The following is a 25,806-nucleotide window of genomic DNA, read 5'->3' as shown; positions in this document are numbered from 1 at the left end:
TTGCGGGTACAGAAACATTCAGTAACACTTGGACAAAGTACAGTGACTATGTATCCCAGTCCACCCAGCTATGAATGGGTACCTCGTAAGGATGGGAATGCCACATTAACTGGGTGCGCCTAGTGACTGCAAGAGTTTTATACTCCCAATGGAGTTGAGATTGATAAAGTTTGACATCCTATGATCGAGGGAAAATCAAAGCGCCTTTGAGCAGCTGAGCTGGATATTGGCGCTATACGAATGTTACTATAATAATGATAATACCAATAATGAAAAAACCTGTTACCTCGCCCTGCACAGCGGGCACTCCACAAAGTTCCCCACCGTCTCTGCCGACATGTCTGTTCCGTCAACTGACGTTTATGCACTGATATGTAATATTTACGTCCGTGTAATATTACACAACCATGGTCACATGACACCCATGTGATGACGTTAACTTCACTGCAAGTAGGCCTAAGTATATGTGTCGTTAGTCATAAGTGCTTTGATGCTCACTCCAGCAGCAAATGTGTACCCATTTGACTGTTGCACATTAACCGTCTAGCATCATATGACTATCAACCTTTTAGAACCTCGCACGTAGCTAGGGTTATCAGGGGTAATAATGTCCATTGTGTTGTATGCGATGAGAGCATGTCCTTGAATAGAAGTGGTCCTATTGTTATCATTGATCTTCACTTAATTGATTCCATCGCCCCCAGATGAGATAATAAATAAAGTCAACAAGCCTGCTTCAAATTTGTATGGAAACACAAACCTGATAAAATTATAAGAGATGTATTTGCTATGCCACCTGAATATGGAGGAATCAGTGTCCCACTAATTAAGAATACAATTTATGCACATAAAATATCATGGATAAAGAGATTATATTCCAGTAGCTGCAAATTGAAAGCATTAGTTGAAAATTGTATACCTAACTACATACGACTTTGGTCAGGTGATCCTGAATATATGGAAAAACACATAAATCCTTACATAAGAAATCCTTTTTGGAGAGATGTAATCTCTGCATGGGGATCATATTTACAAAAGCAATACAAGACATTAAACACACACGACAAATAATTCTTCCCAAAAGACTACCATTTTCTCCAATGCTAACATTCAATATATAACTTAGTCTAAGGGTTAAAGGCTCGAAAACTTTTTATCTTTCTGTACTTGATCCTACTTACAAAAACCCCACCAAAACATGCCCATAAAAAGTGGGAAAGAGTCTTTGAAACACATTGTGATAACGTAATGCTACGAAACTTATAATAATGATGCCAAATCGATGTACAAAATGTACTAATTTGAAATGGTTACAGATGAAGATATTATACGATATTATACCTACAAACATTTTCCTAAATAAAATCAGTCTGAAAGACACTTTTTCTCTATGTACATTCTGCTCAAAAGAATCAGAAACAATTGTCCATCTATTCTGTACTGTTGTCATGTTAAAAAGATTTCGGAGTTTGACCAGATGGCTAATGACTGTGGCTGAAGGCAACATCGACTTTATACCAGAAAACATTTTACTTGGATTTAAAGGGAAAAATAACAATTATGTAAATGCAATATGTCTCTACTCTACATGCAATAACAGCGAGTTCTTTACCTTCTGGTCATCCTTCCACAATCTTTTTACTGGGAATATTAGGTTAGAAAACACATTGTAAGTGTATTCAATCATTGTTTCCATGATTACCACTATTGGATACACAGAGATAAAGTATGAAAACATATTCAAAGATATCTATTTATTGTATGATGGTGATTTGTGAAAGTATATTGTGTATATGTATATTGTGAATGTATTCTACATATATTGCACTGTGGAAATAAAGATGGTAAAATTACAGTAAGCAAAAAAATATTTAAAAATTCTTCACATAATTGGAGAGCGGAAGGTCGCGGGTTCGATCCCCGGCCGCGTCATACCATAAGACGTTAAAATATGGTACTTGTTGGTCCCTGCCTGGTGCTCGGCATTAATGGGTACAACAATTGGGTTTAACGTCGTACTTGAGAATATTTCGCTCATATGACGACGTGCATGCGTGTGTATGTGTATGTGCGGCTGCTTGTACTAGCCCAGACTTAAGCTGGTTTTATAGTGCTAGCCCACTGAGATACCACGCCAACAAGTACCACATTTTAACGTCTTTTGGTATGACGCGGTCGGGGATAGAGGCTGATGTCTCCAAGACGTGTACACATTATCTTTACCTACACATTCAGTCAGATAACATCCTTGTAGGGATGCTATTTATGAATACCTGTAATAAACTTATGCATGTACAGTATTGCTCGGATCTAGTGATGCTGTATATATCAGATAGTAAATTTGGTTTGTTTTTACCACATGTGCTTTAATGTAATAAATGCTTTAATGACAGTTAATGCAACACCAAATCCCTGTTTCAAAGATTAACCATAATCCTTAATACTATCGAGGAAGGGCTTTCTCGATATTCACAGAAAGTATTTGAGACAAGCGGAATTAAGACCATGTGGATTTTCAAAAACACAAAGGATTGCTTACATTTTTAAAATCTCAGATAAGGACCGAGTTCCGTTCTGTCTAAGCATTTGATTTTTCAACATTGTATACCATTATCCCACGTAACAAACTTAAGGGCTTTTATAAACAATCGCGACAAAGATAAACCTGCATATCTATCTTCAGAGGATCAGGACAATTTGTCAAAAATGAAGAGAATATCATTAGAAGTTTACCGAGAAAACAATATGTGGATTGTTTGACTTTCTCATTGAGAACATCTTTGTGAAATTATTGGGTAAAACATTTCGCCAAGTAGGTGTATCCACGAGCACCATGTGTGCTGAACTTCTTGCGGATCTGTTTCTTTATGCATATGACTCAGAATTTTTACTCGGGTTGGCGAAATCAAAACAAGGTAATTTGGCCCAGAAGTTTAACTTAAGCTTTCGGTACATCGATGACTTAATATCGTTCAATAACCATCAAATCGCCACTTGCCTTCCACTGATTTATCCACCTGAACTTGAAATTAAGGAGACAAGTGAGACCGCCTCAACTGTGCCATATTTAGATCTACGCATAACGATTCAGAGTGACAAAAAGCTCTCCACACAGCTGTATGACAACAGGGATGATGTCAGCTTTCCAATAGTCAACTTCCCTTTCATGTCAAGCAATATTCCAACAGCTCCAACTTTTGACGTACAATCGAGCGTGCCATTTGTATCAGAAATTCAAAGAGCGTCATGCCTCTTGCTCAAAAGTTGACAAGGTTACAACATCCAAGGCCTCAGTAAAGCTTTCAAGAAATATTTTGGTAGACATATGGAGGACATTTCCATATTTGATGACAAAAATAGTGTCCGATGCAATTCCCTATTTTGACTTATACCATACGTTCCCGAATTATTTCAGGCGAACAAATGACTAGACGTAGCATATGTTTATGACGGGTGCCACCGGTGGGGCAGGATACGCTCACCTTTTCGCGAACACATGGTATCAGCACTATTTCATAGCGACTCATAAACACATGCACTGTCATCGTATCGCATTGTGACAATTACTGGATTGTCTGGTTCCGACCCGATTTGTTTTCAAACAAATATCTGCTAGTATACCAGTAGTCATAATTGTACAATCGACTCAGCTTGTGGCATAGATTTCTTATGAATGTGGAAAGGGTTTTGTCGCTTCTATTTGAATAAGAGGGGCTTGCAGCAAGACAAGAAGACTGACTGACTGACTTGGTTTTCCGCCGCTTTTAGCAATATTCCAGCAACATCACGGAGGGGGATACCAGAAATGGGCTTCACACATTGTACCCATGTGGGGATTCGAACCCGGGTCTTCGGCGTGACGACCCAACGCTTTAACCACTAGACTACCCTACCGCCCCAACTCAAACACGACTTAGTGTAACCACCAAATGATACTACATACTAAGTAAACCATTTTAACTAGTTGCAGGATCTATTACTAGTAATAATCATAATACAAAACAGTGTACCATGATATCAAGCATTAAACATATTTACATAATATCATTATGTAGATAATATTACAACATGTAATATATTACAGATGTAGAATTAAAATGATAAACTAACTATACTTTTACACCGTATCCTTATCCTATGATAAATATAAATGCATGTATGAAAGACATCAAAGTAACTTACCCCCAAAAGTGCAGCGCTGTGATAGATAAATCAGTGAAAGTTGAAATTGCAGTGATCAGGAAAGAGAAATGATAGAGTACATAAAATTCCAGATCTGGTCACGTGCTCTAGAAACAATAGCAATTCAATCACTGGCCAAGCCGTGGCTAGACCAGGAGACTGAGGAAGAATAGAAACCCATGCGTACATAAATTACATAACTACTTACATCACTATTTTACCTAGGGATTAGTGGAGTGCGTGCGTTACTTTAAAGGGTTGATATAATACTTAACTAAATTACATACTGAAGTTTAAAATACACAATATTTATGTTCTGCTACAATTATGTGATCTATCTGTAATATTGACTCTGTAACGAAGTATTCGACTTCCTGCACGGTATCTTGTGCCGCTTCGATGTAAATTACCACTGTTATCAAGCTCAATGTTGTGAAAAAAGTCGTGTGTTTTAGTTATTGACTCACCAACTCCTAGAATGGCGAGCAGACAATTATCTTATCAGATACAGATACACCGATAACGATGAACTGTCACTCACTGCTGTATGTATGCTGTAGTGATATACACTGACGTACAAAAGAAAGTAAACACCCGTGTTTGATGATGGCTAAACATGAAACAAGCTAGAATGGATAATGGATGGTGTTAAAGACATCGGGGTTGAACTTTGAAGACATAAACTTTGCAGTGTTTCGGCGACTGATAACGTCCCGCTTTGATAGCGTATTTATCTGTGTGGTCAAATCCAATATTCCGTCTGCACTTCCTGTTGTCCGGCAGTTTATTTTTGGTTCACGTCATGTTGGACATTGATTAAGTTAAATCTCAGCTTGTCAGTTTTATGTTGGAGGAATGACTAAAATGAGCCGGCCCTTGACGTTTATCGACCTATGAATACAGGTACTCCATGAATCACGATCAGTGCGTTTCTGGGATTCGGAACAATGCCTATCGGATTCTGGTACGATCAAGGGACACAACTCTACACCTTATACAACTGAGAGAACCAGTGCTCCAATGTATAGCCTCTCTTTACCTCAGAGACGTGTTTACAAACCGTGATGATCCATCTATCTGCCAGTAGGCTATATAATCAAGTCTGGACAAGACAATCCAGTGACTGATATAATGAACATCGATCTGGATGAAATGACATGCATCAACAGAGTCAGCGAACCTGACCACCCGAACCCGTTTGTCGACTCATAGGACAAGCATGGGTTGCTGAAGATCAATTATAATCCGGATCTTCACGGGTAGAGAAAGGAATAGTCTAAGAGTGAGTGAGTGAGTGAGTTTAGTTTTACGCCGAAATGGGCTTAACACATTGTACCCACGTGGGGTATCGAACCCGGGTCTTCGGCGCGACGAGCGAACGCTTTAAACCACTAGACTACCCCACCGCCCCGAATAGTCTAAGACGTTAAGTAAACACGAAAGAGTAAGCAACAAGACGCCATAACATTACATGGAGGAATTTATTTGGGTAAGTAAGAATGTGTGACAACCATGTGCAATTAGAATGATACACTCTGCGAAGGTTAACTTCCATGAAGATATCAGTGAGTTGTGCGTTCATGATAAAGTTCATGTTTTACACATTCCCTGTGAGGTTTTATAAAGAAATCAGTGAGATGTGCATTCATGATCAAGTTCATGTTTTACACATTCCCTGTGAAGGTTTTATAAAGAAATCAGTGAGATGTGCATTCATGATCAAGTTCATGTTTAAACATGCCCAGAATGATTTACTCTGTGAAGGTTTCATAAAGATATCAGTGATTTGATCATTCATGTTCAAGTTCATGTTGTAACCATATTACAATCCACACTCAACCACTGACTGAGTTTGGTTTTACGCCGCTTTTAGCAATATTCCAGCAACATCACGGCGGGGGACAGCAGAAATGGGCTTCACACATTGTACCCATGTGGGGATTCGAACCCGGGTCTTCGGCGTGACGAGCCAACGCTTTAACCACTAGGCTACCCCACCGCCCCCCACACTCAACCAAATTGAACTGCATTGCCCTATGTTGCAGGTTTCCAGGTACATGTATAACATAGGATTATGATATACAAAATATATACCTGCATTGATTATATACCTCGCAGTGGCGTCACTACATAGTCATAACAAACGAACTTGCATTGTCATGAAAATAATTAAGCCACGAAATACATATTTTATTTGCCAATCAGTATCAGTCAAACACAATATGTATCAAGATTTTTTTAAAATTAGTTCATTCAAAGCTATCTTTGACAACAGCCAGAAAATGATAGTAAAATACATATCATTGCTACTGGTGTATATAGGCAAAACACTGTGTTTGTTGGCAACAAAGTGTGTAGGGGAAAGTGTTCAATTATTCATATAATAATATTTAATGTTAATTGCACTGTTGTCCAATATTGCTTTCATTGAATGTAATGCTGACATGGATGTACAATATGGGATTCTGAACATCTCCGGACAGAAAAATGGTTTTATTTTGTCTTATTATGTCTAGTTTTGCAATCACGTGTTAGTTAGTTTTTGGTTACTATGTGTTAATGAAAAAGCTGTTTCATTTGGCTTGATCAGTATCATTGAATGCATCGTTCATTGTCAAACGTTAACACATACATATAATGCCATTCACATAAACATTGTAGCAAATAATAATTGTTTGCTCCAAGTGACATTTCAAGGATTCATATTTTTTTTAATCTCTAATGCTGATCTGCGCTCCACAACCATGAAGACGTGGGTTCGGTTGACCTAGGTCCCATACACCAACTGGGAGTTGTCGAGTTGACAGGCTATCTGTATGTTCTCCACTGTGGCTGGACCGTCTACAATACATGTAAATGTATCAACGTATATTCACTTCATCATTTAGGTCATGGGTTCCTCTACCATTCTCAATAACTTTGTAGGAAAGCTTCTTGAAGAGTTATTGTTTCTGTAAGGGACGATTGCCTATTTCTACACACATACACACGCTCACACGTACGCTCGCACGCACACACCATCTAATTATCTATAAAATTGAAATTGCCTAAAATTGAATAAGTTTTTCTTTGTATATACCTAGTCGGAAGTATGAGTCCTGTGTGATTTCTTTCCTGGCAGCCTCAATGGCGTGTTTCACAGCAAACAACGCTGATGCTGACATACATACGGGTGGCTCGCCAGAAGCTGAAACAAAAACATTACATCATACACTCAGATGAAATCTATCCACGACTTAATCTGAGAATTGTCATCTATGAGATAACAGAGAAATTCTATCTATAACATCTCCCAAATATTGATTTCTTTGAGATACTCAGAGAAAAATGCTGGCGTGTCACCCCAAGCAGTGTTCAAGAACACCGTTTTGTTTTGTGAAACTGAAAAAGTAAAATTGTTTATATTACTATGCAGTGTTAACACAGGGTGTATTTTCATATGCTGAGAGATTTCATTACCTTTGGATCTCAGGACCCCGCGTGGGTAGGGTGCATTCTTGAGGAACTGGATACGGAAGTCGATCGGAATGTCTTTGGGCATAGGAGGTTTGTATTCCTGTACAGACAGAACAGTTTGTTGCACGGGTTTTGACAAAATGGATCTACATCGCAGAGCTCCATTTCACCTTATTTCTTGTTTGTTTCAGCCACTATCACACATAGATGTATACTGTCCCCTGCCTTGCAGTAGATTTCGTGACAACCGATGTCCTACCTACTGGCTTGTTCCTTAATCCATAATAATGTACCCGATACTCATGTGGTATTAAACTTACCCACGTTCCGTCTGTCAGGGAGGTGCCAGTTGAAGGGTCGAAGATCATCTCTTCTGTAAACCAGTAGCCCAATCCCATCACAAAACCACCTTCAAGTTGTCCCACGTCAACATCTGGGTTCATGCTGAATCAACCAAGGACAGAACATATAAACATGTTAGATAAACGTGCTGGGGAACTCGTGTGAATGAAATACTTAATAAAACTTCAACCACGGTCATACAGTAGGTCCACTCTGTTGGTCTTACCTCTCTCCACAGTCATACAGTAGGACCACTCTGTTGGTCTCACCTCTCTCCACAGTCATACAGTAGGTCCACTCTGTTGGTCTTACCTCTCTCCACAGTCATACAGAAGGTCCACTCTGTTGGTCTTACCTCTCTCCACAGTCATACAGTAGGTCCACTCTGTTGGTCTTACCCCTCTCCATAGTCATACAGTAGGTCCACTCTGTTGGTCTTACCTCTCTCCACAGTCATACAGTAGGTCCACTCTGTTGGTCTTACCTCTCTCCACAGTCATACAGTAGGTCAACTCTGTTGATCTGGTTCTCCCCGGTCAAGATGTCCACCTCAACTTCAGTACACGTGGCACCGTAAATGTTGTAGTCACTGAAGTCCCCTGTTGGATATGTTCTGAAAATGACGATGTAAATGTAAAGCGTCCACCGACTTCTTGAAATGAGAGGATATCATGCTGACGAATATGACATTGAATGTGTCAACTTCATGACCTTGCAACACCTGGATTCCATTTCCGACAGTTGAACACCTCATAGAGCACTTATTGCTGAAATAGAGGTTGCTTCCTCCTGAAGGATTCTTAAAAGCACTGTTTCACACCGCACTCAATAGTCCGTTTCTCTTTATAATACTAACCATCAGCCCTTAGGGACGCTACCATATAATCTATCAAAATAATTACGCATTTAGATTACAATATTAAATTTATAAGTTCGAATGAATTTGATGAAGCCCCCTCTACCGGCCGAACATTGTTTTCTAGCGAACCCCATACAGTTATGTCCTTTGGAGCGCTCTTTATATTCTACGCACAGCTTGTGATTGAAACCAGTTCGGCAAACACCGCGTACGACAGTGTTCGATGTACGGAGCAATTGTTTACATTCCTTATATGGCAAGTGTTCTCTGTTTGGAGCTGTTCGCCTCGACACTTCAATTATCGATTTCAGGCAAGTCGTAAGGGATAATAAGTCTTTTTTTTGCATCAATAGGAAGCTAAGGTGAGTGCATATATCACAATATATATATAATAGAGGCCACAATATTGTCGAAAATGAAAGAAATTGTGCCTTTAAGAAGCATTACAAAGGGCACAGTCACCCTACAACCCCCGTCATCCTTATGTATTTACAATATATTATTCATCTTCGATATAAAGACTAGTTACACCACCCTGGTTAACGACACCTTGTTATGAAACATCTTGGTTTGTGTCTCCAGTCGGCACCATCTTGCTCCGTTCGTTTCTATAGTACCAACATCTCATTCTGCGCATTTCTATCTCACTCTGCGTCATCACGACGACAGTAACAACATCACACTCAGAGCGTCACTAGTAAAACGACGTCATCAGTTAAAGTTGTTCAAGTTGTTTTTTAACTAGCCTTATCTTTGCATGTGAAGCATACTTACGCGCATCTTGCTGACAAATCCACTCCTTGGGCGTAGCACGTAGCTACCAGCTGTTGCCAGGTGGGGTTCGACATCTTGGCCTTGACCGGGGCCATCCGAGTCTTCAGTTGTTGACAGCACTGCACGACTCCCTTTAACAAGACATTTGCACGTTTGACACAGTATCTAATGAATTCTATGATCTCAATTTGTAACAGAAGGTTATCAAACAGTGAATGTACTTTTATGACGTCTAGATTTAAGTACAGGGCAATGTGTGTACACATCCGTCTAGGTTTGTGTCACGTTCTCCATTTTGTTTGTTGTTTAATGCCACACCTCTGAACCACACTTTGAATTGTAATTGTTTGCAATATAGAAAGTCATTGCTCTAGTATATTTTATAGTCACATTGGGAACCTTGAACGATGCAGATCGCAACACAGGTACGTAAGTGAGTGAGTTTAATTTTACGCAACACTTAGCAATATCCCAGCTATAAGCGGTGGTCAATAAATAATCCAAGCTGGACCAAATAATCTATCAACAGCATAAACATCGATCTAAGCAACTGGGATTCGATAACATTTGTCAACCAAGTCAGCGAGCATGACCACCTGATCCCGTTAGTCGCCTCTTTCGACAAGCATGGGTTGCTGAAGACCAATTCTAACCCGGATCTTCACGGGTGTGTTCTTGTAAGGAGTAAGAGTAAGCCGCTTGCTACAGTTTCAGAGAAACCACAGCCAAGAGAATAGTTAGTGACCGCTGCAAGCTCGGTATGTGTATTCCAGATGATGAGACAATGATATGGTTCGATGCTTCTAAATAGAGACGTATTCAACTCTGGTACAGCTTACCAATGCGTTCACATCCGATGTGAGGCAGCCACCGGTAGTGAAGGAGTTGGAGTCGGCCAAGGTGGTCGTTGGTTTCACCTTGATCGTGTCAATAGGGATACCCAGCTCATAGGCGCATACTTTCATCATCTGCAATCAACGCATCCATATGGTAAATAATAATCCATACAATCAAAGTATTATTTGAATAAGCCACATGCAAGTCGAAGAGCCTAACCAGTCGATATCAGGTGGCAAGTGATACTGATGTCCGATGTATTCTGACCATGAACACACAGAAGGTATCACTGTGGGGGTTTGTGTTCATCATTATATCTCTATTATGACTTAAATGCTGATGTTAATACTATTAAAACATTGGCTGCCTAATGGAAATGCCCATATGACATACTGTGTTTCCAAAACTGAACAACCTAAATGTTTATTCCCTGTCCGACTTCCACACCACCGATGGCGATGGCCACGGATCCGTCCCCGTGGTAGATGGTCATGTAGACGTTGAAGATGGACTGAACGTAGTCCAGGTTCCATCGGATAGGCATCACCGCAATGCCCCTCTTCTTCCATCTGTTGGCCTGCGAATACATTTTGAGTTACAGAAAATAATTTCACTTTCTGGAACACTTACAGTTACAGCCTCAAGGATGCAGTTTTTTCTCACATCTAAAGCGAAACCGTTATTTATACCACTTAATGCTTTCAGGTCACATTTGTGAACAGCTTATATAAATATGTTTGAAATGAATGAATAAGAACTGTTTGGTTACAGATCTGGGATAAGTCTTGTTGTGTTAATGCTGCCAGTCAAAGGATTCTAGAGATCTAATCTGCCCATGAACTCAATATGAAATATGAGATATATTTTAAAGCCAAATATATCATATCACCATTTGGATTAATATTCTTCCCAAAGAGTGAAGTTACACAGTTTGTGGGGGACGACTGCTCATAATATAACCCAGCATTACTTTCTGCACAACCAGTCAAAAAGGGTTTTGACCTGATTAAAGATAATGTGCATCTATCATTTACAGAAACATTCTATGTTTTCAGGTGAATATTTCTGTTGCTGTTCGGTTGTTATTTTCTCAAATGGATGTTAAATGTATCAGAACAATTCGCCACATAGCCATTTTGACTATCATTTTAACCTTGTACAATTAATCCAATGTCACAACAATACAACCAATGTCAAGAGTACCGTTATCCTTTAGATAAAATATATGCAACTGTTATGTAGCATGGTGATTATTATAATTGTCTTGATAGTGATTGTCAGCGGCAGCAAACGATTGAAATGTTCTTAATAGAGCCGGATCTGAAGTAGCTAGATTGCAACAGAAAACAATGACTTAGAGTTACCTCCCTTAGTTGTTTACAAAAATGGGACGGCTTGATCGTTCGAGAAGATTTGTGATGAGAGAGTTTCTGGATGAGTTAACACGGGAGATTTTAGGAGTGTACATAATTAACTTCTTTTTACTAATTTCCTGGTTAAGCTTTGCGTTTCTTAACATTAACAGAATGTATTTACACAAGAAAGGTATAACATCTTGAGACGGTTCTGGAACATTTAAGATTCTAATCATCAAAGACCCTTTAGAGACAAATAAGATAACTGTTTGTACCTGGTTGAATGCTGCAATTTGCTGTTTTCTAGCCGTGACATTGGCTGACGTCTCCAGTTGAGCCACAATATCCTTGATGTTGCAGTACTTCAGAACTATTCCGTTGAAAGTTGTCTGAGGAAAAATACAAATTCTTCATGTACTTTGAAGAGTTTCAATTGAAAATATTTGTTCCCAAACATTTCGCCAAGACCATGCCGATTTATTGTTCGAGCCGTTGTAGCAATGCAAGTGCAGGTTCAGTTGGTGGGATAATTTGTTTGCTGTTTGTTCACTCAACAATATCCTAGCAGCATGGCGGTGATCTGTAAATGATCGAGTCAGGGCCAGACAATTCAGTGATCGACAGCAGGAGTATCGATCTACGCAATCAAGGTGCGATGACATTAAGCGAGCCAGTTGGGATGAAATGTTTGGCACTAGCTCACCTGGCCTTTGTTGAACAGGTTGAGTTTCCTGAACTCCAGCGGATCCTTGTTCAATTCTTTGGCGGCGTGATCCATCATCGTCTCCATGATGAAGATGGTTGGACAGGATGCTGGGAGACAATATGACATGTTAGCTGTACCGCTGAATGCGATGTCAAAGAAACACACACTCGTGATATAATCAGAATTGTACAATCGACTCTGCTTTTAGAAATGTCCTATGAACGTGACAGGGTTTGTTGTTTCTGTTAACGAGGCACATGGATTGCAATTAATGTGGACAGATTGTACGATTGGCAAGTATTCAAAGCTTACATATAGTGGTTATTATAAAAATGGTCGACAGAATTACAACATCCATGACGCTAGTATATTTAGAATACATGAAGATTTTCATTGTCAAGTCTTGAAAAAGATTGCTGAAGCAATGCCGCACGATGTGAGTCTTTCAAAACTCCCGTCTTAACATTTAAAACAGTGTACCCAAATGATGAATGATGGGCCCGATTAAGATCACTGCACTAGCAATAAGAGCCTAAACGGGTGTTAAGTATGTCTCAAGCATTCCTAATAATGTCCCATAACTCGAATAAGACTGGCTAAATGATCGATAATCGGAAATATCGTCTATGGGAAAGATGATTAACAATTTTCGATATAAAATGTGTTATCGAAAATATTGTATATTAACTTTTCTTGATATTAGAAATTTTAATTTACTAATACAATATACAAGCTTATAACTAGTTCCTTATTCATGGGCTGCTTTCGAATTATGTTCATTTTGTTAATGATCCATATATAGATATGCCTCAACTCACCAGTGATGAGAAATATATTCATTTCGTTCAGACGCGTTTAGTATTTCAGCTCAAAGTTACTTTTCCGATATTTATCAATAATCGATCGATATTTAGTTACGATTATCGATCAGATTCTTGTATTCCTAATTGGATTACCTGGCCCTCTGCAGTATGTGTTGGCAGGGAGATTTGTCTTCAGGGCAACTGGCTTGTAGTCCCATGCTGGACAGTAGTAGGCTGAAAAGATTGGATACATGTGTGAACAATGCGAAGTACATAGTTGCATTCACCTGAAATGAGTTGGATATATTTTATAAATAACAAGGTCCCTTTTATTCTTTTGTAATCGACGTTTCAGAGCTAATGATGAAGGAGCAAAATCGAGCTCTGAAATGTCGTTTAAAGAATAAAAAAGAAGTTGTTATCCACAAAAAGTGTCATGCATCAATGTTCGTCCAATTTCTAAATGCATTTCAAGACCGTCAGAAATGATTTACCGTTAATGCGGCGGAGACCAGATGTTGCGCACAGTAACAATTACTACTGAGATATGCCAAAAAGTGTTCATCATTAAACTTTCCTCGTACTATTAAAGTACGAAAATACATCGAGTGACCAACAGAGACCATTAAGTTCCAAAATATAGAATTATCGTAAAACATTAACGTGTATGTTTTCTTCTACCACTGACATTACACAATTGAGTGACATTATTTCTTAAAAGGATTAAGGCGCTTATGTATCACCATTGTCAACAAATGGGGGATTTCCTGAAAGGTAACAGTCATTGGGTGATATTCCACAGTCAACATTGGCCGTCAGCTGGATCCCATTTAGTTTCCCATCATTGTTGACCCCGATCTGTTACAGAGAAATATTGCTGTAAACATTGAGATAAGACATTGCTCTTAGTAGGGCTGGCTGTCGATACAGATCATAAAGATCGATAATCGTTCACTAAATATTGACCGATAATCGATAAATATCGGAGACGTAACTTCGGGTAAATACGTCTGAAAGAAATGAATGCTTTTCACATCACCGGTGAGTGGCGACATGTTTTTGCGTTGGTTATTAACAAAGCAGCGCCGTGAACATAATTTAGAAGCAGACCATGATTGAAATCATAAATTTGTTTATTGTGTGAGAAAATTACAACCGTTTCTATCACAAAAGTTAATGTACTATATTATCGATAGTACAATGTTCATAACGAAAATCATTAATAATCGTAACTTTCGACGATATTTCCGATAATCGATCATTTTAGCCAGCCCTAATAAGTATGGTTGCATGGAAGCAGTTGTTTACAATATGTCTCGATATCTGTGGCTCTATACACGTTAACATGTCTTGCCATACGAGGTATCAGAGACCAGTCCACCCGTGGCGGCGGTATGTAAATAATCGAGTCTGGACCACTCAATCCAGCATCTACGCAACTGAGATACGGTGACATGTGTCAACCAAGTCAGAGAGTCTGACCGCCCGGTCCCGTTAATCGCCTCTTTCGACAAGCATGGGCTGCTGAATTCTTTAACGCATCTTCACGGGTTCAGAGAAATGCATAAATGTAACAGACTGTAACGTTAATTTGTCCCTTACTGTGTAATCCGCCAGGTAGGGATAACGTTTCCTACTGTCTTCATGGTGGTGTGGAAGTTCATCGCCAGGCGAACAGGTCTGAAAAAAGCAGTCACAACTGTGTTCAACAAAGTTATTGTGAGGGACACGACTGAATCTTTTGTCTCAGTCATTAACTATTAACCTACAAAATCATTCATTTATTCAATTTGCGTTTTACATCAATGGGTGATAGAGCCTTCTCTGCTCAGCTCCCCTACAGTGGAAGGAACCTCTTCCTATAAGAACCTTCTGACAAACCTCATTTTAAGACTCTTTCAAGACACACCCCTTAAAACAAGCCTTTGACTAGCTATTCTAATCTCACTGAACGACTTTTCTTATATGTTCTGTACACAGCGCCACTGAGCAACCTCTATGGATATATATCCAGAAATATATTATTATTATTATGTTCTTATTATTATTACATCTCAGTTGCACACTCGCACACACGTACGCAAATATACTAATATACATATTAACTTAGATACTATAAAAGCAACCTTCACTGGTAATTCACTTAGTCGTGCATTCAACCCACCTCCTCATCACATGTGTGTCGAGAGCTGCGGCACAAGCTGGTATGTTGGCACGAGTTATCCTCCCTCCAAAGGCTCCTCCAATACGTTTGACCTTGACACTTACACTTTGAAATACAATGAGACAAATCGGAGCATCAGAATGCTTAAAGCTCATTTACAGTTGAACAAATAAGCAAACATTCGGGTTTTATGGACGTCAACACTTTCTCAAGTTGTTTGGACACGGGGTAACACCCTTTTGCAAAAGACGTTTAAATTAAGCATGTCTAAGAGTTAGGAATGAAACTGCCAAGTGCCAAGGAGCAGTAATCGATCCCAACTTTCTGCCTTCATGTATGCCTATGGCTAGTTCCAATTCTTCTGGAATCAACTGGAACCCCGCTTCACAGAGAGATCGTAACGCTGAGGTGATCGTAAATCTCTAAGTTGAGGACCCGTGAAGATCCGGGTTAGAATTTGTCCAATTGCGTAGATATATGCTCATGCTGTTGATCACTGGATTGTCTGGTCAAGACTGAAGTATTTACAGACCGCCACCATATAGCTGGAATATTGCCGAGTGCAGCGTTAAACAACAACCAACCAACCAACCAAGCTTATGGCTGGAACCAACTCTTATGGTCAGAAAGACAGAGTGTAATGACACAGAACGAACAGGAACCCCGTTCCAGAAATGGATCTTTGGGCTGAGGGGATCGTCCCCTCTCTAAGCTTCGTGGAACGGCGCCCTGGTTGACTGTGGCTATTGGACATTGGGTCCGGTGTTGAGTATAGTCATTGGTTGTTTGGTCAAGATTCCAGCACGTACAGACCATCTTTGTATAACTGGTTTATTTATCACCGCAAAGAACGCCAACAAGAAGCATAACTAGTTACCTGCTTTCCTTGATATTGAGGAGTCTGGCTACGGCCTCTTGTACACTGTCAGACCACTGTGTGGAGCACTGAAGGTGGACACCCTCTCCATCCTCGTCTGGGTAGCACACACAGATCTAGGAAGACATAATAATAGAAGAGCGCTCGGCCAATCAGAAAGCGACATTTATGTGTGAGGTAAGATAAATAATCATACATCTTGTACCATGCAAGGGTATGGTATATGTAACACAGTGTACTATGTATATTCTATACCAGCAATGCAAGGGTATGTTTGAAGTAAAAAAGAGTAATATGAAAACATGTACTTGGTTCACGCATGTCATCCTATCCATCGTGGTTCGTTTCTCGTGATGTTGATCACTGGATTGTCTGGTCCAGACTCGATTATATACATACCGCCGCCATATAGCTCGAATATTGCTGAGTGTGGCGTTTAACAACAAACAAATACAAACAATGTACATGATGGAGAAAGACAGTTACTCCACTCCAGTCCTATGATTACAGCAGGAATAGCTGGAATATTGCTGAGTGCGCGCTTGAACAACAAACAAACAACAACACATATGCAATCATTTCGAAGTGATATTCGTGCTAATGTGAATTCTACATATATGACTGACCTGCGCTTCCAGTTGAAAGTGGGCCTGATGTTTTATTTTGACGGTGCCAGTAATCGTTTTGTCCGATCCGGCAATTGCAGCTGCAAAGACAATATCTTGTTTGTATCATTAGTAATATCAGTAATATCAGTAATATCTCCACCGGGAGCACAGCCCTTCTCACACTCTGGGTAATGGAGAGGGCTGCAGTGTTGGGGAGCCTTCATATTCTCCGGAAAGTTTTTGTTGAGTTCGACTGGGCAGCGTTTCCTGGCAGAAGTCCCATTCGCTGTCTGGGCTGCGTGTAGAGGGGCAAGGGCCCTGAGTTGATGGTGAGCCTTACCAGCCAGGATCATCCGAACCCTCTCTGCTGCATTTTCATCTTAATCTGTAAAACATATTTCTATAGCTTCCATCCATCCAGGGGCGGTGGGGTAGTCTAGTGGTTAAAGCGTTGGTTGTCACGCCGAAGACCCGGGTTCGAATCCCCACATGGGTACAATGAGTGAAGCCAATTTCTGGTGTCCCCCGCCGTGATATTGCTGGAATATTGCTAAAAGCGGCGTAAAACAAAACTCAGTCAGCCAGTCCATCCATCCAGGTTGCTCAGTGGCGCTGTGTACAGAAGATATAAGCAAAAGTCATAGTTAGCCGAAATATTTAAGTGACTCGCATCCTTAAACCAGTGGACCAATACAAGTGGGCACTTTAAATATAACAATATTCATAACTATTCAGCTATGTATATTCTCACAACTACAAAAATAATTAGTTACCTGCAGCATCACCAACTTTTATCTCCTTGGCAACATTTGGAAATATGGATTTCTTCTGAATAGCATCTTCCATTGTAAGGATGGGAGGCTGGACGTTCTTGTAGGTAACCTTCACCATGCTGGCTGCTGTGTCAGCTAATAGTTTGTCAACTGAAAATACATAAAGTACGGTGCCGTTTGATCGATGCTCATGTCGTTGATCACTGGGTTGTCTGGTCCAGACTCGATTATTTACAGACCGCCGCCATATAGCTGGAATATTTTTGAGTGCGGCGTTAAACAACAAACCAACCAACCAACCAAGATGACAGCTAAATTATGATATAGTACATAATTATACTTATTCCTGCCAACTCTACCTGCCACGATGATGCCGATTGGCTGTCCACTGTACTCCACCCGTCCACTGCAGAACAGCTGGTAAACACGAAAGAAACATGATGTTTAACAGCTGGAATTAATTCCCCAATACATTCCTTATCATTCAGACACACAATGGACAACTATTGCCACTCTCTGAGCAGACTGGCACTCTCTAGACAAGTGAAAACATTGATTACACGGCACTCTCTAAACTGGTCCAACGTATGTGCATTGAACTTCATATATGACGAAAACGGATATGACGTTTCTTTATTACAAAGAATTCCATTCTTTATATACCTAAATCGGATATTCTTACTGGAACAAAGTATATTTTTCGCTTTATAAGTAGTACTAAATATATTAATTTATATGACGAAATCGGACATGGTGTTTCTTATAAGAAAAACCAAATTCACATTCCATACCTGTAGTTAAAAATGCAAATATTATAAATGTAAACTTTATGTCGACAACTACATCTGGTTTCACAGAACAGTTTTGAATTTCTATGTCTGTTAATCGGAAAAATATAGTCGCCATCAGCGTGGTGTCGTTAATCACATGTCCATCCATTCCGGCTTGTCAACTATACAATTTGAAACGTAAAATAACTCTTCCAAAGATATAAAAAACAATAAAAGATGCGCGCTGTACATCTGGAGTTCGGTTGTGTGAATGATATACTGAGGGAAACCAAAAAGGGAACACCACTTCATGGCAGTGTTCCTTTATGTATTCTCAGGTTTCCTCACAACGTTACTCGAGGCTGGTGATGTAAACTGGAAAATATTATAGGAACACTTGAATTTTCCTGTGTTCCTTTATTTGTTTCTCTCAGTATATGTAACAACTCGACAGAGGGTGGAATCTAATTGACACAGTTTTGCCAAGAAACATAAAGAAACTGAGTTAACGCAGGGATAATCTACAACGTTATATAGTCCCCTGGTTAACGGTATCTACTGTACATATTGCTCTTGTCAGTACCTCCTCCACTGAAGCCGCTGCTTCCCTGAAGTTGTTCAGTCCTCCGGTTGGTATATCAGCTACAGATACATACTTCAGCACTCCTGGGTAGCTCTGTGGCAACAAAGATATAATGATGAAATACCAGACCACAGGCATTAGAAAGTACCTTTCCTTATTTTCTGGATCCATGTCCCGCTATGGTTATTGACCCATAAACCTGTGACCTTTGGTGCTGTGTGGTCCTGTCCTGAGCTCAGGAGGTCAATAATCAGTTGAAGTTAAGCAACGTTGGACGCGGAGACTTCTTGGATGGGTGACCGTGTTTGGCAGCTTGACTCCTGAGAGTTTCTAGGACTTCAGTCCTGTCCCTCAACGAAGCACAAGCGATACACGTGGTCTCACCTTAGGGAAGTGAGTTTGTTCAAAATTGCATCTGTTCACCCAGCAGATAATGGGTATCCGATGGGATAAGTCATGTGTCTATTAACCTTCTAGAGGCTCACAGGCAGCTTAGATTATCTCGGGTAATAATAATAAGATTGTATGTTAGCGTTTTGAGCAGGATATGAAGCCTGGGAAGGCGCGTTATGAATATTCTACATTATTCTACATTGAAAACAGTGGAGAGTGGTATCACCTGTCACGACAGGATCCGCTGATTACTGTGATCAGTCATTCCTGATTTAACAGAGTGGGGTCTAGCATAAATGTTACCGTTTATTACTGACACCATGTTGAACACCTGTACATTAAGCTTACATACATGACTGACTGACTGACTGGCTGACTGAGTTTGGTTTTACGCCGCTTTTAGCAATATTCCAGCAACATCACGGCGGGGACACCAGAAATGGGCTTCACACATTGTACTCATGTGGGGATTCGAACCCGGGGTCTTCGGCGTGACGAGCCAACGCTTTACCCACTAGGCTACCCCACCGCCCCTTACATACACGAAGCAAGAATGGTATTCAAAGCGGAGTATTATTCAGTTTCATTGTGGGGCAGTGGTTTAGCTTAGTGGTTAAAGCGTTCGCTCGTCACCCCGAAGGCCCGGGTTCTATTCCAAACATGGGTACAATGTGTGAAGCCCATTTCTGGTGTCCCCGCCGTGATATTGCCGGAATATTGCTGAGTGCGGCGTATAGCTAAACTCGATCACTCACTCACTCACTCACCATGGCTACAGAGGTGTCGACGGTGTCGATCTCGGCGTTGCCAACGCTGCTGATGACGAATGCTGCACACACTTCATTTGGAACTGGAGGAATGTCACCAACATACTGGACATGTCGCATTTCCTTTTATTTGACATAAAGTTGCACTAATCGTTTCATTGACTTTGGATGACTGCACAAAACAGAACCAGATTCTGAATTGTAATTTTTTGTAACACAGAAAAACGCAATGTTGCCATTTAAAGTTCATAATGTCACACATTTTCGACAATACTTTGGCCTTTATCATATATAATGGGGCATATGAACTCACTGTAGCGTCATATTGATGCAATGAAAGACGTATTATCAATTAGACTTGCCTGAAATCGATAATTGAAACATCGAAGTGAACAGCTTCCAAACAGAGAACACTTGCCATATATGGACTGTAAACAATTGCTCCGTACATCGGTGTTTTCCGAACTATATAGTTTCAATCACTAAGTTGCGCGTAGGATATTCGTAAAGAACGCTCCAAGGGACATAACTCTATGGGGTTCGCTTGACATACTGTTCGGCCGGTAGAGGGCACGAGGGTCGATTTAATACAACCTTGCATTAATTCATTCGAAATTTTTAATTTAATATAGTAATCTCGGAACTATCATAGACAGTAAACTCACTTTCTCTCAAAATGCCAAGGCTATATACAAGAAATGTCAACAACGGATGTATTTTATGAGAAAGCTCAGATCTTTTAACATTGACAATACCATTTTGAATGTTTTCTATAACTGCTGTATCCAATCTATTTTACTGTTCTCTGTTCAATGTTGGTTCGGTGCCCTTTCTCTCCAAAACAAAAACAAACTGCAAAACGTTGTAACCACCTGTTCAAAAATTGTCGGCATGAATTTTAACCCCCTTTGTTATATGTATGAGAATCGTGTTTTAATGTCTGCTAACAAAATTTTATCCAACCCGTATTCCTCGTACCTAAAGTTCGCACAAAAAGGTCCCAAACATCTTTTATACCAGTTAGCATTAGACTTTTAAATGAATGTTAGACCCAGCCACAATTTTAAATGCATTTGACTACTAGTCTCTTACATTATACACTGGTTATCCTTCTCATCCTGTTTATTTGTGTGTTTAAGGTGATCGTTGTCCTTTGCTTAATTTGTTTTAACCATGCTGTATGCTTCACTGTTGTAAAAAGGAATTCCTTTGTCGGGCAATAAAGTATTATTATTATTAAATACGTCATTTTAAAAAAAATAAAATACTTGGTAGCTTCCCTGAATACTGATAGTTAATGTAATTGAGAGAAATGCATAATTTATTTTTTAAAGAAGTTTGGTGTGATATAGTGCCATTAATTATATGTAGTCATACTGAAAACGTGCAGTGGACGTCTATTAAACTGGTTGAAAACACCAACCTGTAAGTCTGCATGAGCCTTTACTATTGGCTTAGTCAGGGGATATTCGTCTTTACGGGTGTCATACGTCTGAGTGCCTGAAGACACAGGCCGTATCGAGTTGGTACCTCCACTCTGGAATCTTGCCGCTGCTTTCTCACCACACATGCCGAGCACATACTGAAGAATAGAAGGGGATAAGGTTTTTGTACATAGTACAATATTCGAGTCCCGTTACGCATGCATGACATCTGGTGTTTCTCACACATTAAGAGGACAAAGTGTGCTTGAAGTGCTGTGGAAACTCTGTGTAATAAACTGAAATATTGTCCAAGGTCTCGTTACTCATTCTAGGTCACCGACCAAGCCCCACTTGCCAGTAAGTGGTATATTCTCAGGAAAAATAATTTTGTTCTGATTTTCGAAGAAGCCAAATGTAAGACAGTTAATTTGCGATTGTACATTGTTTGGCATCTTAGAGGGAACATGGGTTGGATACTTCCAAGGGAGCTGAGAACATATAATTATGACTAACAATGTATTGGGCGATTATGATGTGAAATTGAAATAGTAATGAAAAGTCGGATATGTATTTGGATATTAATATGAATATATATTTACATACATCAACGTATCAGATATCTAGAATCGGTATAAAAGTAGTGATGATATCAGATGTTCGCGAAAATGTGAGCGCATACTGCACCACCGTTTGCTTCCGTTACAAAATTATTTAAAGACTAGTCAATCGTCCACCTGACCTAAAGTTGCAATAAATCGTTACTTTTGTCCAGAGCCTGATCACCCGATTAACAATTTAGCTGGATTTTACGACATGCATAAGGTGACCTGATCTCGAAACTCCAACGTAAAAATATGTTGAAATTATATTAGTCATTGAGTGAGTGAGTTTAGTTTTACGCCGCACTCAGCAATATTCCAGCTATATTGCGGCGGTCTGTAAATAATCAAGTTTGGACCAGAAATTCCAGTGATCAACAGCATGAGCATCGATCTGCGCAATTGAGAACCGATGACATGTGTCAACCAATCAGCGAGTCTGACCACCCAATCCCGTTAGTCGCCCCTTACGACAAGCATAGATTACTGAAGATCAATTCTAACCCGGATCTTCACGGGTCTGTATTAGTCAACAACAATGATATTTACAGTGACTGAATAATGTCTGCTGAGATTGTGATCAGTGTCGAGTCGCTATGTGTAACACATACAGATACCCCAACAGACATATTGCCAAGCATCTAGATAAGTGTAGTACAGAGACAGCGGCGACAGATACGATTATGTATACTGACTGACCTTGTAGAAGTGAGAGATAGACTACTATCAACAGCAATATTTGCAGCATCATACACTGAATGTGAAAGCTTGAATGAGTAACTGTGTTTGGCAGCTTGAATCCTGGGAGTTTTTAGGACTTCAGTCCTGCCCCACAACGAAGCAAGTGTGAGACGTGGTCTCACCTTAGGCAAGTGAGTTTGTTCAAACTTGCCTCACCCAGCAGAAAACGGTACTCGGTGAGATAGAGTCATGTGACTGTAACCTTCTAGTGCCTAACAGGTAGCTTGGGTTATCCTAGGTAGTAATGAACTGTCTATTTGTACGCCCTTTGAACATGAACGTGTATAATTAGCGCTACAGAAGCACTACAGAAGTATACATTATGATATTATTATTTGTTGACATATTTTTCAATAAGACATCAGTATGTGAGACGCATGCAGACATCCCCGTGGACATGACGTCTAACTTCGATATAGCTGAACATCGAGACAACAGCGACAAACACAATGATACGACTGTGTATATCGACTGACCTTGTAGAACAGTGAGATGGCCAGGTTCTTTCTGTAGGCTGTGCTCGATAACCCAGCTGTAGCGTCTGGGATCAACTCGGAGGATAGGCTGGCTACTGCGGCTAAAAGTTAAATAGGTTGGATAAAGATCACGTGTGCCTGTTTCTTCAAAACAATAAAAGTACGATTTACAACCACTGACACAGGTTGGATGTAGTAATTCATTCTGCCAACGATGTGAACACAGCTCTGAAACAGCATATACACCCTTAACATGGCATCTACCCCATTCTTCGCATTCACGAATTTGTTTATAGATTTGACACTATTCACAGCAACGTAGAAACTTACGACGGTCAATGTTAACCAGCTATTCTGTGGTGTACCGTCCATTATGAGAAGCCATTTTATCCATTCGATCCACACAAAAACCGGGCCACCACTAAATGTATCTCCTCGGGCCCTATATGTTAGACTGAGTGAGAGAGTGAGTTGAGTGTTTCTCCGCTTTTAGCAATATTTTAGTAATATCTCGGCGGGGGACACCAGAAATAGGCTTTATACATTGTACGCATGTTGGGAATCGAACCCAGGTCTTCAGCGTGACGAGCGAACGCTTTAACCACTAAGCTACCCCATCGCCCCCTTTTCTCTTAATGATCACAGCTCCGATACCACATACAGGAACTATGTACATTTGAATGTAAATCAAGATACATACATCTTACTAAGAATTGAAGCATTCCCCAATTGCCGGTTCCGCAGAAACGTCTCCGTCTTGCTGGGTGTGTACCGCGGAAAATAGCAAACAATAGTTAGCGGTTAACAATATACACAATGTCAGAGGGATGAACTGAAAATTCACAAAAACTTTAAGCGCATAATTTAAGCTGGATATATGATTTGTATGACAGCTTTGGAAAGCGTGAATGTTATATCGTGTACGAGAATGAGAAATACACGTCTTTAATTCAGCCAAAAAGGTAACAAAGTCATGTTATCCTTAAATGGCATTTAAAATATTACTTAAATTTAAAAATTATAGTAAATATTGGATGGCAAAATCTCTTGTTTTCTCGCACGTCCTTGTGTTCCGTAGTGCATGAAACGTTTCAGTTATCAGAAATTCTTATTACGCAAATCCTCTATAGCTAGTATTGAAGATGTACGTTGAAAGTTTGAGAAATGAATTTATATTACCTGATTCTGTTTGATTAAAGTATGAAAGCATAAAGTATGAAATGATAAGCTACATACTCAAATCGTCATTTCTCATGAACACAATCAAGGAATTTGTTTTGTCCTGGTATATTTTGTTTTGTTTTCTTTTGTTTTCACTTGATCCGCATTCTTGCATACGGGCGCGTGTGTTTGTGTACCTACCCATGTGTGCGGGTTTGAGTATGGAGTCGTATCGTTGTCTGGTTTAGCAATAGATGCAGCAAAACCCTTTCCACATGTACATGAAATCTCTGCCAAAAGCAGAGTCGATTGTGCAATTGTGACTATACCATGAGCAGATACTTGTTTCAGCTGTGTCACAGCTGTATGATGTTGTTTGTATACAAATCGGGTCTGAACCAGGCAATCTAGTGATTGTCACCACGCGATACGATGGCAGAGCATGTGTTTATGAATCACTATGAAATAGCGATGCTACCAGGTGTTCGCGAAAAGGTGAGTGTATCCTGCCCCACCGGTGGCACCCGTCATAAACATATTTTAAGTCTAGTCATTTGTTCGCCTGAAATAATTCGGGAACGTGGAGAATAATACTTTAATGCCTTTTCAGGAATGTGTGTTACATCAGCAGAGCTACTGACACATTAGAGAGATACCAAACATATTTACATAAATTCTTTGATTTAGGTATCTTCACATTTGTTTAAGAGAGATATGGTACTTGCAGTGTTAACAATTTTGTCTATTTTAGATTTGAAATGAACTGAGAGAGACCCGTACCAACTTAATGGAAGGAAAATGTAAAAATACTCTGAATAAATGCTACATAAAAAAGATGACATCACAGATGGGTTAACATTAAAAGATCTCAGTTTACGCATGAGATGAAGACGTTGTTGACACTTTTTGTATAGGGCTTCAGTGTTAGAGTTCCAGTTCAGCTTAGAGTAAATGAAGGTTCCCAGATACTTATACTCCGACACTGTCTCAACACATTCACCGTTGATTATCACTGGAAGCATTTCTGTGGGTTTACTCCGAAAGTCAATTATCAGTTCCATTGTTTTTGTGACATTTAAGAGTAAGTGGTTTCACAGCTGTATGATGGTATAAATCCAAACAGTAAATTGCATCCGACATAATTTTTGTCACTCAT

At 39.8% G+C, this 25,806-nt stretch overlaps 2 protein-coding genes across 2 annotated transcripts in view; both read right to left on the bottom strand.

The window, feature by feature from the left end:
• Positions 1-435, bottom strand: part of LOC124268731 (xanthine dehydrogenase-like) — a 53,673-nt gene extending 53,238 nt beyond the window's left edge. The window contains exon 1 of the mRNA XM_046703760.1: positions 287-435. Coding sequence (XP_046559716.1) covers positions 287-339 — 53 coding nt within the window. The 5' untranslated portion in view covers positions 340-435. The remainder of the gene's footprint in view (positions 1-286) is intronic.
• Positions 436-6,949: 6,514 nt separating this feature from the next.
• Positions 6,950-25,806, bottom strand: part of LOC124268798 (xanthine dehydrogenase-like) — a 32,339-nt gene continuing 13,482 nt past the window's right edge. The window contains 22 exon segments of the mRNA XM_046703820.1: positions 6,950-7,023; positions 7,262-7,369; positions 7,642-7,738; positions 7,959-8,082; positions 8,465-8,593; positions 9,614-9,744; positions 10,453-10,581; positions 10,866-11,027; positions 12,081-12,194; positions 12,509-12,618; positions 13,468-13,548; positions 14,058-14,172; positions 14,952-14,994; positions 15,479-15,583; positions 16,356-16,471; positions 16,982-17,061; positions 17,737-17,886; positions 18,096-18,153; positions 19,090-19,182; positions 20,250-20,354; positions 21,673-21,831; positions 23,490-23,590. Coding sequence (XP_046559776.1) covers positions 6,950-7,023; positions 7,262-7,369; positions 7,642-7,738; positions 7,959-8,082; positions 8,465-8,593; positions 9,614-9,744; positions 10,453-10,581; positions 10,866-11,027; positions 12,081-12,194; positions 12,509-12,618; positions 13,468-13,548; positions 14,058-14,172; positions 14,952-14,994; positions 15,479-15,583; positions 16,356-16,471; positions 16,982-17,061; positions 17,737-17,886; positions 18,096-18,153; positions 19,090-19,182; positions 20,250-20,354; positions 21,673-21,831; positions 23,490-23,590 — 2,384 coding nt within the window.

Source organism: Haliotis rubra, unplaced genomic scaffold (assembly GCF_003918875.1).
Source record: "Haliotis rubra isolate DU_JTF1 unplaced genomic scaffold, ASM391887v1 Scf14, whole genome shotgun sequence".
NCBI lineage: Eukaryota > Metazoa > Mollusca > Gastropoda > Lepetellida > Haliotidae > Haliotis > Haliotis rubra.
This window is presented reverse-complemented; position numbering and strand designations above follow the sequence as displayed.